Below are 17,052 nucleotides of genomic sequence, written 5' to 3' on the forward strand. Positions count from 1 at the left end.
TTCCCAGTGCGTGATTTTGTTCGTAAAAGCATCCTTAAAAACATACTTTGTTTTTAAACACAATTTAATTGCTTAAGTCACATTCGGTTCCAATTAAGTGTTGAACCATACAGTAAACCATTGTTCAAGAGATTTATGAGAGCAATGTGGTAATAATTTCAACAAAACTAGCTTTGTCTCAGTCTGTACGTAAGTATGTCATAATGATTTTACAAGGCATCCTGAAAGGAGAAGGATCTCTCATCTAAACAGTAAAGCAAGGCTTCAGTGCTGGAGTCTGTTGCCCTTGAGTGTGTTCCACACATCTGACCAAGTCTGACCAATGCTCCTCACTTCTCTTGGAACAGCAAAAGATGAGAACTATTGCACCTGAGATAAAAACATATCAGTAATGTATTTTGTGCTGTATAGTGCAAGGCATCAGCAAATTACTATGTAAACTAAGCTTTCCGTTTCTAGCCTTTGCACTGTCCTAATCGTGGCACTCTCTTCCAACTCTAACTCTGCATTCCTGCTGGGGTATGTTTGTTCTGTGTAGATTTGCATTTCATGTAACTTCTGCTTTAATGTTGTGGGTTCCCGCCCCTGATTTATCACCCAGAATATTGTTAGGCTGAAACTGTAGTCACCTGGCTTAGAGCTCTTTTGGTGCTGCCCTGCTCAGTTGTTGTTCTAAATCACCATTTGGCTTCTGTTGCAGCAGGATTTGGAATATTGTGTTCTCTGTTTGCCTTTCAATCACTGGTCTTTAAAGGAAGCGTGTTACATGTTGTAAAATGAAGCTAATATCCTGTAGGAGCTTTGGAGAAACAACTTGTCGAATTGACGTTCTCCATACAAGACCACTAGAACAAAATAATGTGATACTGTAGCCTTAATATAAAACAGTTTTCTAACTCACTGCTATGTGCTCTGTAATCAGATAATGAATAACAGTACTGTGTCTACTGTAAGACATTGAGGAAGTCACTTGTAAGCACAATTTAATACTAGTTTTTTAAATTCAACTTACAAGTGACTTCATGAACCTAAGTCTGTCACATGGTAAGAATTGGTGATTGTTGAATTGTGGATTATATCAGTTTCTGGATTGATGAAGCTTTAAGGAACATAAGATGTAAGGAATATATCAGATGCTGCTTGCTTTTCTTCATGGAGTCACTGATGAGACAAGCTTATGTTCAATTGTCCTCAGGTGACACTTGATTACTTTTCTGCAGAGCACTGAAAATTGGATTTTAGATTTCTTCTGATCTGCAAGTTGTGTCCACCCGCTGCCTACTAGCATGGAGGGTATGCAAGAACAGTACCAGCAATATGCAGTGCATGGCCACACTGAACAGACCTGATTTCTGCAAGATTTTCAGTCCCACCTTAGTTACTGTGAGTCTGTGTATGAAATACCTAGGGCACTTCAACAGACATCAGCCAGTGTTTTGCCTTTTGAGCAATGCAATTGCGTGGAACTTGAAACTGAAAGTTCATTCTGTAGCAACGAAAGCCTATGAATTAATCCTGGGATGTGCATCATTTAACACGTTAGCTAAAGGCGTATGTCACGGTTTAACCCCAGCCGGCAACTCAGCCCTGCACAGCCGCTTGCTCACTACCCCCCAGTGGGATGGGGGAGAGAATCAGAAGAGTAAAAGTGAGAAAACTCATGGCTTGAGATAAAGACAGTTTGATAAGTCAAGCAAAAGCCACGCACGCAAGCAAAGCAAAACAAGGAATTCATTCACTACTTCCCATCGGCAGGCAGGTGTTCAGCCATCTCCAGGAAAGCAGGGCTCCATCACGTGTAATGGTTACTTGGGAAGACAACCACCATCACTCCAAACATCTCCCCTTCCTCCTTCTTTCCCCAGCTTTATATGCTGACCATGATGTCACATGGTGTGGAATATCCCTTTGGTCAGCTGGGGTCAGCTGTGCTGGCTGTGTCCCCTCCCAACTTCTTGTGCACCCCCAGCCTGCTCGCTGGTGGGGTGGGGTGAGAAGCAGAAAAGGCCTTGACTGTGTGTAAGCACTGCTCAGCAGTAATGAAAACATCTCTCTATTATCAACACTGTTTCCAGCAAAAATCCAAAACATAGCCCCATACTAGCTACTATGGAGAAAATTAACTCTATCCCAGCCAAAACCAGCACAGCAGAGAAGACCTGAATATATAATTATTACAGAAATGACGTGAACATCTCTGAAATTTGTCTCTTCATGTTGTATTGCTTAATCTTTGCAGTATCCTTGTTGGTTGAAAGGGAGGATGACATGTTCCTTCGTGTGATCAAATCCCTGCTATTTGGAAATGTTCCACTTGGGGGCCGAGAAAGCTATTCATCTCATAGGCTGCACAGATGTGTAGTGGGGGGTTTTTTGTTTGTTTTGGGTTTTTTTTTTTTTTAAGCTTACATTAGTAAGGGGGAAGGAAATTGCCAAACTGTCTTGGCAGCAGGCCTTGAGTTAGATCACTATCCCCAGAGACACAGGGGTCTTATCCTTTCTGAAGTAAGTTTGTTACTAGAAGTGGGGAGTGGGGAAGGACCTGCTTTTGTATGTGCATTGTAAACCTCTGGGCTAGGATGAGATGAAGCCAATGAATGAGAGATTATATACACAAGGGTGTGACCTGTTTTAATCCAAAAGTGCTCCTGACCCAGTTCATGTGACTGGAGTTAACTGCAATTAACATTTCTGGAGGGGAGTGGCTTTTAACATTTTTGCTTTAATAAAACTGAATATACTTCTTTTTTTTTTTTTTTTTTTTTTTTTTTTTTTTTTTTTTTTTTTTTTTTTTTTAGATTATCTTAAGAGTCAGGCATGTGTGGATAAATTTAGTCTTACTCTTACAAAGCAAAGTTTAGAACCACAAGTTCCTAGCCTATGAATTTAAGAATTACTTAAAGTAACATCAGGAAAAGTAGTTCTTTTTTGTGGGTACTGCATGATGAACCAGACAGGAGGCTGATCTAGGTTGAAATACATTTTTACAAAGTTGTTTTTAATTGAGATCAGTTTCCTTCTTCCCACTCACTGCCTGCTGCACTGATGCTGCAAATAGGATGCTATGAACAAAGGCTCAGGTACTCAAATCGCACTTTCCTTCTCTTCTCCTCCTTTATACTCTGAAATCCTCATTTTTTTTTTTTTTACTAGTCTGTATTACTGAGGGAATACAATGTAAACATAGCTAATGAAAGGCTTTAGATCATGTGTATGCTCTTCAGAGCATTTCATGTATTAATGAAAACCTCATCAAATGTTCTCATATCTCTTCTGAAAATTACAATTTAAGTTGAAAGTTATTCTCTCCCCAGTAGGTGATGCTGGTAGAATAAAATGGGGGTAGAAATGTACTGTATCAATTATACCAAAATAACCTTAAACATTTACTACCCAAGTATTCAATTCATGAAGGTTTTCTTTTAATCCTGAAAAACCACAAACATAGTTTCTGTTGCACTGTCCATCAAACCTGAGGTATGGGTGGTAATGCATGTCAGCTGCTTTCAGCTACTGTTTGTAGTCAGTACAGTTATGTAAGGAGATTTATTTTCTGCTTCTAAATATGGATAATGACCATTTATGCAACTTTCCAAAGAGATAGCAACCCAGGAACAAAAATACTGTGTTGCTAGCAACAGATCTTGGTCATCAGATGGTGTTGTCAGAGAAAAACCTGATACACTTCTTCGTAATCTGTGCTAGTGGTAATGCATTAAGTTCCTTTAAAAAGAAAATGAACCACAAAATACCGTAATCTAGGATGGGAAATTGGAGGGAGAGAAAAGGTAGATGGATTTTGTTATGCCCATGTCTGCTGTGGGACACAAGAGCTGACTTCAGGCATTGCCTCTCACAAGTGGTGAAACCAAAATCCTGCTTTGTTGAAATTTCCCAGAAATAAAACTGAAACATCCCTATAAAGCTTCTTGTCACTAGGAGGTATTTAAAAATGCTAAACTTAGTTTTAGTCCAAACATGTAACAAGATACACGTGTATGTAGTGTGAGGAAAAAAAATCTTAGGCTTCTGGCTTCTGCCCAGCTGGTCTGATTCTGGTGCATGATAGGTTGTCATTGTGTAATTGGGTTGAGCTAGTATGATCTGTGTAAATGTTTTTTAGCTATGAATATGGAAGAGGGTGGGTTCCTGAATTAGCACTGAGTCTCAATAGGAAGATTATTGACATCACTTCCTAACCCGGGAAATGACTAAAGGAAGTTGGAGCCCCTTTCTCACAGCTGTTGCTGATAGCTCAGGCAAATTGGAAAGTTTGAAAAACTTTGAATAACTGTTAAAATTAGATTCACAGTTTTCTAGTTGTGAATTACTTCTATTGAATGCATCAATTTTGTTCTCTCATACAGTACTGGAGCTTTTATTTACCGTGTTAATTTGTCCTGAACCTAAGCACCCCTTACCTCTCCTGGGTTCTTACCCAGTGGTAGACTTCTTTGTTCTGAAAGGCCAATTCCAAATCATTAAAATCTGAACTGTTTTCAGAGTAACTGTTACAATAGCTTGCTCATATTCTGATTTCTTACCCTAACTTTTCAGCTGAAGTTATATGCAGGAATTATGCTAACCACACAGACCTCTATTTATAATGCACGTCTCCTAAAATAACTTTTCTCATTGCCCGTCTGTAATGACTAAAGAGTTGGTGCAGAATGTGATATTACTACTGCTCCTTTTCCCATTGAATCTTCTGTGACCTTTCTAAGTATCATTTTTGTAGAATCATAGAATCATTTAGGTTGGAAAAGACCTTTAAGATCATCAAGTCCAACCATTAACCTAACACTAAAGTCCACCACTAAACCAATTAGAGGTAGAGTAATAATTAATTTCATGTTTCCTGGCTTGGTGGCTGGATTGATTTTTTTAATGAAAGTAAAACTAGGAATCACTAAGGTTGGAAAGGATCTCTAAGATCATCAGTCCAACTGTCAACACAACACCACCATGCCTACTAAACCATGTCCCAGAGTGCCACATCTGCCCGTTTTTTGAACACCTCCAGGGAGTGACTCCACCACTAATATCCAATCTAAACCTCCCCTGACGCAACTTGAGCCCATTTCCTCTCATCCTATTGCTAGTTACTTGGGAGAAGAGACCAACACCCACCTCACTACACCCTCCTTTCAGGTAGTTGTAGAGAGCAATAAGGCCTCCCTTGAGCCTCCTCTTCTCCAGACTAAACAACCCCAGTTCCCTCAGCTGCTCCTCATAAGGCCTGTGCTCCAGACCCTTCACCAGCTTCGTTGCCCTTCTCTGAACACGCTCCAGCACCTCAATGTCTTTCTTGTATTGAGGGGCCCAAAACTGGACACAGTATTCCAGGTGTGACCTCACCAGCGCCGAGTACAGGGAGACAATCACCTCCCTGCTCCTGCTGGCCACACTATTCCTGACACAAGCCAGGATGCTGTTGGCCTTCTTGGCCACCTGGGCACACTGCTGGCTCATGTTCAGCTGGCTGTCAACCAACACCCCCAGGTCCTTTTTGGCCAGGCAGCTTTCCAGCCACTCTTCCCCAAGCCTGTAGCGTTGCATGGGGTTGTTGTGACCAAAGTGCAGGACCCGGCACTTGGCCTTGTTAAACCTCATCCAGTTGGCCTCGGCCCATCGGTCCAGCCTGTCCAGGTCCCTCTGCAGGGCCTTCCTACCCTTGAGCAGATTGACACTCCCGTCCAACTATTGTAGAAATATTTTATTTTAGAAAATAGTGTCATTGGCAGAGAAATCTATCTTGTTTTGTGCTGTTCACAAACCATGGTTTTCTCAAGCAGCTCAGGCATCCCCTGAGTTAACATCTGAAAACATAAATATCATGTATGCTGTAAAACTGCAGTGAATACTCAGGTCCATGATTTCAGATGATTCTTTGATATTCTGTTTCTCCGACACGTTCAGATTACAGTTCTGCCTGGGTCCCTTTCTCCCTTGAGAGGGTATCAGTCATCGTTCTCTAGTGATACTAAATTTTCCTTACAGGCACTTTTTCTAGGCTGTTTAAAATGTGTAGTGGAGGCTTATATTTTACTTTCTAATACTCAGGAGAAACAAATAAGATTGGAGTCATGATACAGACTCCTGCAAATTTGGAATAAATAATGTTATATTCCTGCTTATGCTCTTTCATCATGTCTGACTTTCAAGAACAAACAGAAGAAACCGCATTCCTTTATGTTGTCCTTGATGCTCTTCTCAGGATTTACTAAATGTAATATGTATTCCTTAAGTACGAAAAGTTTAAAGATAGGTAGCAATATAATACAAAGTAACATCAGACTTTTCATTTTCTTTACTCCAGGGAAAATATTTATCCCCAAGCAAAAGCCTGTACAGTCTTACACAGAAGAAAAACTCTCTCTGGATCCAGAATTGGAGGAAGCCTTGACCAGTGCCACAGACACAGAATTGGGTGACCTTGCAGGTTAGTTTTTTTGAAGTATGAATGGGCTGGTGCATATTTAGACAAGAAAGATCTATAATTAATATGGTAGTGTGTTTGTTTTCTGAAATGTGACTATATGAAGTTGTAGTTGTGATAGACACTAGAACATGTTATATGCCAGTTTGGTTGTAGCGTATCATCTGTGTTGATTTGTGATAATTTATAGGAAGGTAGATTATTTTGGCCTGCATAAGATACCTGATTTTCAAACTCAAAACCTTTAAGTTCATTCCTCAGACTGGTTGGTTTCTGTTGTGTACACCACCGCTTTTTCTTGCATGTAAGAATGTGTTGCTATGTGCCTGTATTCTTAAAGCTTCAGTCAAGAATTCTGTGACTGAACTGCACTTGTAACTTTGCTTGAACCTGGTGAGGTCAAATGTTTCTAAGATGTGAAGGCCAGCTAAAAAGTCTGTAATTAATTTTTTTTTTTCTACTTTAAATTATTAAGAGATAGAATGGCTTATTGTACTGATAACTGGGTGTTTTACAAACATCAGTTAGTATGTAAAGGAACTCTGCATCTGAACTGAATTGTTCAGGAACAGTAAAATTGCTTTTTTGCCTTCCCCCCCCCCCCCCCCCTTTTACAGCTATACTGGGAATGTCCAACTTGATAACAAACAATCAGTTCTGTGATGTAGTAGGAAGCAGTAATGGGATTGACAAAGACAGCTTCTCAAGTAAGTGTGTACGCAAGTGCTAGATAAATGAGTTCTTTGTACTGCACACAGTTACTATAGCTTTAACTATTTTCTGTTGCACTAGCATTCTTATAGACTACAGTCTTGAATTGGAAATGTGCATGTCTAACATTGCTAACTGAGTTCTGGCAAGAGTGGAATTAAAATATATCTACTTACACTAAAATATATTCTGCAGTTAATTCACTTTTGGGGGGATAAAAGTAGGCATAAACATGCATTTGTGTGTGTTGGTTTTTAGGTTTCATGTTTGTGTTTGTAATTCAACTCCTATGTGCTTTCTGAAAAAAGCTCATGTGCAAGAAAAGCAGAAATGCTGTGAGGAGCTTTGGAAAAGAATTGAACTTTATGAAAATATGGTCAGGAGAGGATGGTATGCTTTTTGGGTGGGCGAGAGATGTAAAGACTGATTAAATGATCTTTAAATACAGTAAATATTTAGTATGTGTATCAGTTATTCACAGTGAATGTATGTGACCTGTTTGATTCCAATTAAATGCCTTTTCAGATATAGTAAAAGGTGAAAAAATGTTGCCTGTTTTTGATGAACCGCCAAATCCCACAAATGTGGAGGAGACACTGCAAAGGATTAAAGATAATGATTCCCGCCTTGTTGAAGTTAATCTAAATAACATTAAGGTAATTACCTGAAGTCTGCAGTAAATATGCTGCTTTTTCTCAGTAGAAGACACTTTAAGCTGTAAAACTCTACAAAAGAGCATGATAGGCTTATTTTAAGTACAGCAGCCTTTCTGCTTAATGTTGCAGTGTGTGTAATCTCAGAAACCTGGAGCTAAGCCGATAAGCCATCTTGGTTTCTTTTGCCAAATGTGTATTTAAAAAGTCTTAGATTTTCTTACTGCCAGCCCAGATTTCTGTTGGTGCCAAGTTGGCAACAGCTCCAGCAGATCACCATCGTGGAGTTAACTACTACTTTGAATCCTTTGTCCGTGATGAAGCAATGTGCTCTCAGTTACTGCTGTTGCAAACAAAGCGATAGTTGGACCTGACATCCTTCTGATTCTTGAACAAAAGACCTATCAGCAGCTTAGGGCAGCTTCTGCTCATAAGTTGTAACAGTTGTGTTTTTAAACATGACTAAAACTTTTGTGTATTTGAGTGAAAGAAAATGGAACTATAGCACTCCTGACTTACAGTGCAGACAGCAGTGACACTATTTGTTGCCCTTACTAAAGGAAGAAAATAAAATATATGGTTCGAGAATATTGTACAATAGAGAAATGCTAGCCAAAATAAATGCCTAAAAAGGCAAGAGAACAAAATTTCTGGTATAATAAACTGAGAAATTTGCTACCCTAATTATTAATTATTCCTTTTAAGCTTGGTTGCTACTACACAGTAAACATTATCAAACAATAAATTGGCAAATTCTGGAATTATTCTTAAGAGTACGTAGAGAATGAAACGCTAATGGTTTCACCAGTTTAAAGCTATAAAGCTTTTTATATTTGTGAGAGGTTAACTTTATGCTGAGAGTTAGCAGAATGTTCAGTTCATGTAAATTTTGCTTAGTAACAGTTCCAAGTGAGCTAAATATTTTTAACACTTCTGTTGTGGCAATGGCATCAATGTAGTAAAGATGACTTTGCTTTATAGAATTGGTGATTCTAATAGCCATTGCATCTTACATGTAGCTTTGCTACACATGTAGGGCTTTACTTTGAGACTGCTGGAGGCCAGTGATAGTTAATATTATAGTACATTTTGCTGTAAAGAGAATGAGATAATGGAAGAAGTTGGGGGGAGGGGAGAAACTCGTGTATCTCAAGAGAGTGAAATGCTATTTTTAATTCAAGAACATACCAATTCCAACGCTGAAAGAATTTGCAAAAGCCTTAGAAACCAACACGCACGTGAAGAATTTTAGCCTTGCAGCCACCCGAAGCAATGATCCTGTTGCTGTTGTAAGTACTCTTGCTAATACGATTAAGTGGGGTGCAAGGGAAGTTAGGATGGAAAGACAATGGTAAGGGATTGAATTGAATCCTGTTTAAATATTTAGGAATGAAAATGATTAAATTCCGTTACAACACATGTTTGTTAAAGAAAACATACTTTACAGTGTATTAAAGTTGGTAAATGATTGCTGGTTGACTAATATGCACCGATGCATCAGATGGATAAGATGAGTGAGAATTCTTTTTTTCCAATCCCTTCCTCGTGATTTTTCATTTTGCTAACCTCCTTCCTGTTTTTCTTTCTTTCCTAATTGTTTAGTTCCTGATGTTCATTCCACAAGCCAATAGTATATTCAAAAATAACTTTAAAAGAAGCACATTTGAGGACTGAAAAAGCTCATAATCTCTTTCAAATAACTCGAGTTCTAGTTGAAGAAAGTTGTAAAATATCTATTTCTCTGATCTCCCTGCTACCAAAGATTGGCTTAAAGCATTGCCATGTAAAGCATAATATTAGTTAAGGTATCTAGTTTGACACAATTGCAGCTTCAGTATTTATCATCTGGTCCTGTTTTTCCTATGTTGAATCAAAAGCAGTACCTTACTTATTTGCAAATAAAGAGGTAAGAAAACAGCACTAACTGTTTTGCCAGGACAATCCTTTGCATTTGTTTGAGTTTCAAATTAGAAAGAAAACTAGTTAGAAAGACTCCATTAAATGAACAAATGAACATTTGAAAGCTTTATTTTGGGTTAATTAAAAAGTTCCTTTTCAGTAGAACTGAAACATTTGTAATAAAAATCTACAAAGGCTCATTTTCTTGGGTGTGGTTTTGTTGGGGTTTTTTTGCATTGTGACTTGATACAAAAAAATTTAAAGGTTATGATTTTTATGATGGTAAATGTCAGCAGTTACCTATTCATATTTTCTCAGAAATAAGATCAGATATATGCCATTTCCATAAGAGTGCTTTTAGCTACATGCTGGTACTGTGCTTAGAGCTTTGAATTTTACCTATTCCTAACAAATCTGTAGACACAAGCATTTTGAAAGTCAGATCTCCTGCTTACAAATTAAGCATATCTAATTCTCCTTTCAGTTGACTAACGCCCTTTCTTTGGCCTTTACTTAGCAGCTTGCATTACTCATTCTATGCAGCAAAGGCTTACAAAATGGAATTGGTCCAATATGCTAATTTCAGACAATTGATATTCTGTGTAGCTTTTTAATTTGTAACAAGAGAAAGACAGGCCTTTTCTTGACTAAATACTGTTAAAAAATGAATGTAGATAATGCCTGGTTGACGACTCACTTCAGTCTCAAATTGTAAGTGAAAACTTGCAAAGTTAGACCATGCATCTGTGAACTTGTTGCTCCTATTGATCTCGTTAGTGGAAACGGTTATCACTGTGTCCCATGATGTACCATAGCAAAATTCAAAAGTTTAATGATGCTTTCTTGCATTCAAAGGCTCTTGCAGATATGCTGAGAGTAAACACAAAATTAAAAAGTTTAAACATAGAATCAAACTTCATCACTGGAGTTGGAATTTTGGCACTGGTCGATGCACTGAAAGACAATGAAACATTGACAGAGATCAAAATTGATAATCAGGTAAGTGAGGTGGTGGTAATATCATAATTAAAATCAGTCTATCCTAGTTGACTGAATATTTTTAGAAGGCAGCTTGTGATAAACTTTCCAAAATATTTTACTTTTAAATATCTTAACCCCATGAATCATTGTCCTTAAGATTCTCAGAAGCATCCAGTTGAAGTTGATTCCTGGTCACTTCTGTGCTTGCTTGTGCTTTAAAGTGCTCAAACGTATTTTATGACCTTCTGCCTTTTAGATCAATCAAAATGAAGCTAAGTGTTACTGAGTAACATGACGAAAGTATTCCGATCTTTCTTAGGGTGAATTCACATAAGCTCTGTTGGTTTTGTGTACCTTTCGTTTTAACAGAGGCAGCAGCTGGGCACAGTTGCAGAAGTAGAAATTGCCAAGATGCTTGAAGAAAACACCAAGATCCTAAAATTTGGATACCATTTCACACAACAGGGACCTCGAGCCAGGGCAGCTGCAGCTATCACAAAAAATAATGATTTGGGTAAGACCTGTCAGTAGTGAGTGACTATTAAATGAATGTGTGTCTGGCACAGGTTTTAAAGGTGTCTGGTTTTTCTGCTTTTCTGTTGACATAACCAGGAGAGCAAAATATGAGTAGATCATATTCACATTTCTCCTGTGCTTTACTCCTACTCTTCTGTTGCTGCTCGATGTTCTCCTTTTATTTTGTTGTGGAGTGTTCAGGTGTATGAGTTGAGGATTTTTAGCATAGTCTAGAACAAGAACATTCAAATTCCATGAGTTGTGGCAAAGGGAGGGACAATAGTAGTTTTGATTGTTCAGTTTTATTCAGTTAAAATTCATCATTTCTTTAAAAGCAGTACTTGAAATTAATAGTGCAGGATGCCCTCTTCAATGCCAGTACACCCAGACTCATTTGGATTGTTTGAGCAAGGAAACTGAACATACTGTCATGTGCAGAGGCTGGGACTGGGTCATCTCTTCCCCTATGGTTCTGGTCATGCACAGGTACCTTCCCTGCTTCTCTTCAAGGTAGCTGGTAGCAGTGGCATCTTTATTTGCTGCAGTAAGTTCCGTTTGAGCTCATCTGTTAGAATTCTAATTAAATGGACTAGCAGAAAATTGGTTATTAATATAGCACATGAATGGAAATTGTTCGTATAATAACGTCAAATACTTGGAGCTCTCAACTACAAGAAGATAATGTGGTTCATCTATTCAAATAGAATTACATTTTAAAACTCCATTTAATTAAACTTTTTGGCTTTAGTTGCTTCGTGGTAAGGATTACACATCTCATGAGCATGAGTATGGGCCAGGCAGTTTAGCAGTAGTAGCAGTAGTTCAGAAACACATTAGAGGGAATGATGTAGGAAATTGGAATATGGTTCAAAGATCTGCTTCCCCTCTCAGTAAAGTTTAAAGTGGAGAACAGCTCTGAAAGAGATGGAGGGGAGGAGTAACAGAATAGACCACAGTGCATAACTGTTTCTCAAAATAAATTCTAAAGTGGTTATTTTTTTGTCATAATATTTCAGGTGTGTGTCTACTTTCTTTTAAGGTTTCTCTTTTCACTAGTTCTCGTTTTACTGTTTTGACTGTTGGAAATCTATGTTTCTATTGATATCTTGCCTTTTTTTCTTTGCTTTCTTAGTCTGGAGCATGCAAGTAAAAGTTTCTTCAAATATCTTTTCATCTCTCCAGCCCTGAAGCTACAGAGACAGGTTACTCTGAATACCCAGTTGGGTATTGAGCAGTGAGATGTTCAAAGTCTCTTATTTCTATCTTTGTACGTTTCTTCAAAAAAAAAATAGTGTACATCTTCTTTCTCCCTTGTTTACACTGTGCTGTACTACTACCTTTTCTTTGTCTGAAACTCTACATGTTGCTTATAACTGCATGATGGGAGAAGTCTAAGGTTGGAAACTCTTCCATCTGTTCTTGCGATTTGATGAAAGTGGGTATGCATAACTTCTGCCATTGGTGAAAACGATTTGGATTCAAATGGAGATAAGTCTATGGGTTACTCTCAAAGTGAGCAATACATTGGCTTTGTAAAGACTAAAATTCTAGTGTGATTCTATTCTGATTGTTTATTTAGACTGTATCTAAAGTGTTTCTTGAGACAGGAGGAGGGAAGGGAAACAAAACAGTTTCCCTGTGTTATTTTGATTTGGAGGGAAAGAAGATCACCTCAAATTGCAAATATCTGTAAAACTACATAATTTCCAATGAGTGGATTTGAGAACAGAATCACTTTCTTATATAGGTGTGCTTGCTTCACTTTTTTAAGCAAAATTGAGATGCCCTATATAATTTCTAAGACCCTTAGCTTCATTTGTTATGTCTGCACAGAAAAGGAAAACACAATTTGATAGGGGAAAAAGAAAATATCAACTAAAAATACTACAAATACTGAGCAAAACTCCAGTCATTCAGTCAATCTTGCATATTCTTAAGTCTAAACAGCATGCGAGCTTTTAGTGATTTTATTCACAAATTTTTGTTGCTCTTGCATTTTCTGATAATTAAATAATTTTTATTAATAAATGGAATGTTCTAGGCTATTGAATGTAACATCTGTTTTTTGCAAAGTGTATAAATCGTATTAGATATACTGTGAAACTCTTGTACTGTTTCTTTTGAAACCGTGTGAACTTATCTCCACCACTAGAAAACCACAACGTAATAAAAGCATGCTGGCTAAATCTGCTTACCAAACATAAAATGATTAATGGTTCCCACAAGTCTCTCCTCACAAATAGTTGAAGCTGTTCATGAATAATGCAATAAGCACTGCTAAAGCATAAGCTTAAAATGATGGGAAATACTAAGTGTTAATTACCGTAAGTTGTACTATGTGAAACTTTATGCAGCTAAGTAACTGTTGATGTTGTAGACATACGAAAAGTAGTTACAGTGATAAAATAGTAAAACATTTTTTTTTCTCTCTTGTTACAGTTCGCAAGAGAAGGGTTGAAGGAGACAACTAGCAGATCTTGTTGTCAAAACTGTGTGGAGATTTCAAGGGTCGTCGAGGCACGCTCATCACCGTGGGCTTTGACAATCTTGGACTACATTTACCTGGGTTAGAAGGGAAAAGACTGGAAACCCCGTTCCTTTCAAAGCAAAGCTATGTTAATAATCTGCTGGTATGCACCACGTTTTTCAGATTGAGACACAGTAACTGCACCAGTCTCTGTACCATAGTTTTTGATTTTTTTTTTTAAAAAACTTTTTTGTATTTCAAGACTTCGGCTGTGCTTTCTACTAAAAATGTAATTGCAAATCAATGGTATAATTGTCTGTAGTCAAAGAATGGGACATTGAAGATCATTGGGCAAATAATGACCCAATTGAAATGTTTGTTAGAAAATCTCTGGGGTGCTTATTTACATAGAGGGGTGTGTATATTCTTGAAAACAATGCATTAGTGAGAAAGGATTCTTCACACAACAGTTGGATTCATTGTGTAGAGCTGTTCAGCCTTGTTCATATGCACTGAAGAGAAATCTTTCACAGCTATCTTATTTGTAATTCTACTTTTTAAATTTTTTATTAGTTCTTGATACTGTGATTAAGTTTAAGGACATCCCTTTAAACCAAACAAAAATAAATCGGCTAAGGACTTCTCCCAAGAGATTTGAGGGACTAATAAAAAAGTGGAAGCCTTGAGGGAGGGAAAAAAGAAAGAAAAGTAGGAGCCTTGCAAAATGATAGTTTTTCTATTACACTTAAATCCTTAAAGTCTTTTTCAGAACGTACCATAACTGTATCTTGCTCTGTATCTAAACTGGATATGTTTTTAGACCAATTTAATGTGTTCAGCAGCATTATTTAGTTTATATTCTTTGTCTAAAAATCCTTATCTACATTCATAAGTATTGATTTCTCTAGAAGTAGTGGACACACATTTGTTAAATTCTGCATAATTCTGTACAGGAAAGGCAGCCTTAACTGTAAAACCACTGTCCCCAGTTGCTGGCAAATTGAAAAATCCTTTTTTTCCAAGCTATTGTATTAAGCTATTAGTACTTCATATAAATCTATCATTTTTTAATAATGAAGTAACACTTTTAAGAAAGGATTTTTCTATTCTACTTACGTCTTGATGTTGAAACACTACATAAGACATGCAGAAATTAACCAATATGAAGTGTCAAATGTATATGGCATAGTGATTATTAAATATTTAAAGTTCTATAAGCAAACTAATAAGGCAACAAGAATCACTTAAACTTCTGTACATAATCACAGTAGACTTCTTTGAAATAATATGAAAAGTTAGAGGCTTTTTGGTGTAGGTCTGGTTGGACTGCACTATAGTAGTTGGCTCAGTGTTGTCATGAGATCATAAACTCACAAAAATATTCTAAAGGACTGTTCAGCTGTATTTATAGTAACAGTGAATTCAACTGACAACTGTTTTCAACAAAGGATCATAATACGGTGATCAACAGAAAATGTATTGGACTGAGATTTTTGCATCAGGTTGTATATACTATAAAAATTTAGCAGAGCAACTCTCTGACACTGTGCCCATGTTGTAATTTGCTGCAAATCTTGTTCTGGATCTTTAAAGACAGACTTTATTCCAGAGGTGACTTTGAATTTTACTGCAACTGTACAGAGAATTTTAAACTATCGTGCCTTCAATGAGGATGTATATAGCTGGTTTATACTTGTGGAAGAACATTTTTTTTCCTATTTCAAAATTGGCCTTTTATTATAATAACAAATAAATGCGTGCTCTGAAAAGCAAGTTGGAATTAATTCTGTTAAAACCAAAGACTATATATACTATAACTTTGAAACAAGTAGAAGTGATCTGACTAGTAACAAAAAGGGCTGCTTTTGGTTTTGGCTTTTGTAAATTTTCAAGAACATTTTAGATTTTGAAATTGAAGTTCTTATATAGTATGCATAAAGTCACAAGTTAAATGTCTTTTTACAGACAATGCTGTATAAACATGGCCAAAGCATGTCATGTGCCGAGTTGCCTAAAGCTGTACTTTACTTTTTATTTGCTAAGCACCAGAATAATTTTGTGTCAAAAAAACAGGCTGTGATGTCTTCCTTCATTTGTTGAAGGGCTGCATGTTCATGGAATCTGTTCACATACCGATTCTATAATGATTTATCATTATCTAACAAGATTAGGCATTTATCTCCTGCTTGAAGATGGAGAAAAATGGAAGGATGGATTATGGAAATGATAGCCCAAATCCCTTCCTTACTTTATTAAATCAAGTTTAGCTGCTAATGATTTATATTCCGATCAAAGGCAGAGGCTTTTCAGCTGCAACTCTCAGGTGTCCTGTCACAGATGATAGTAGATAATTGCTTTAGCTCTGTAGACAGCAGTTAAGTATTTGACTGCTTGTGGACACTTTTGGGACAGATATCTGACAGGCTGGGCATAGAAAACTAGGGTTTCTTTCAACCAGAATGGTTTGGCCCTCCAAATTGTTTCAAGACATCTGGCATGGTGCATGAACAGTTACAACAATCATTTTCATGCCTACAGTGTGTATCCTTTTTGGAACAAATGAAGGAATTCAGTCTGTAGCCAGGAATCATAAACAATCTCAACAAGCAAAGTGAACACTCTGATGTAATGCCATCAAGTGTAGTGAGTTATTTTTGAGTGCAAAAGTGGTATTGCTTTGATAACCAGCTACCATAAACACAAGGTCTTTTTTTCCAAAAGAGGTGATACTTTTTTCTTCTTGGTTATTTTTCAGGGTTAATGCAGAAGTCAAATGACCACATACATTGATTCTTTTGGTTCCAAGCTAAGCTAATTCCAAAGCAATTATCTATTTACTGTTGTATTTTAAAGAAATAGCCTCATTCTCTCTACAGCTTGACTAATACTGTTTGTAAGCGACAAACGAGCAAGTGTTCAATTTAAATTTCCATTGAGGAAACATGAATTGAGTGTTTTAGCATATCAGCACTATATGCTGTCAGATTGTAAACCAGTAAAAGTTTTGGATGGTTAAAATACTCTTTTCTTGTTGTGGTTTTGGGGGTGGGTTGGTTGGTTTGTTTAAATAGTACAATGACTTGCTTAAACTTGACCCATGCATTTATGTCAAACCATTACTTTTTCTTCTCCGGTAGGAAAATGAGTGACCAACTGGCACTTCTGGAAGTAAAGGGCTGCTGATGTGGAACTTGATTTTCACACAGCAGGCAGCAGAAAGATGTGTTAAGAGCCCATAAAAGGAGTGACAGCATACTGTCATGCCTGTTCAATCCATACAAGCAAGTAAAGAAGTGGGTGGGGCGTTAAGACTGCTTTGTGCAGCACTATTTCAGCTGCATTTGGCAATGGGAAGGTGTAAAGACAAACAAATTCCGCTCCATTTG

The 17,052-nt window shown here is 37.3% G+C and overlaps 1 protein-coding gene across 1 annotated transcript in view; it reads left to right on the forward strand.

Annotated features, from left to right (window-relative positions):
* The window catches only part of LOC104034198 (tropomodulin-3), a 28,299-nt gene extending 11,633 nt beyond the window's left edge, over window positions 1-16,666 (forward strand). Inside the window, exons 4-10 of the mRNA XM_075714686.1 lie at window positions 6,320-6,442; window positions 7,057-7,146; window positions 7,676-7,806; window positions 8,985-9,092; window positions 10,558-10,701; window positions 11,053-11,197; window positions 13,639-16,666. Coding sequence (XP_075570801.1) covers window positions 6,320-6,442; window positions 7,057-7,146; window positions 7,676-7,806; window positions 8,985-9,092; window positions 10,558-10,701; window positions 11,053-11,197; window positions 13,639-13,670 — 773 coding nt within the window. The 3' untranslated portion in view covers window positions 13,671-16,666. The remainder of the gene's footprint in view (window positions 1-6,319; window positions 6,443-7,056; window positions 7,147-7,675; window positions 7,807-8,984; window positions 9,093-10,557; window positions 10,702-11,052; window positions 11,198-13,638) is intronic.
* Window positions 16,667-17,052: the final 386 nt, after the last annotated feature.

The sequence above is a fragment of the Pelecanus crispus genome, chromosome 7 (genome assembly GCF_030463565.1).
Source record: "Pelecanus crispus isolate bPelCri1 chromosome 7, bPelCri1.pri, whole genome shotgun sequence".
NCBI classification, from domain to species: domain Eukaryota; kingdom Metazoa; phylum Chordata; class Aves; order Pelecaniformes; family Pelecanidae; genus Pelecanus; species Pelecanus crispus.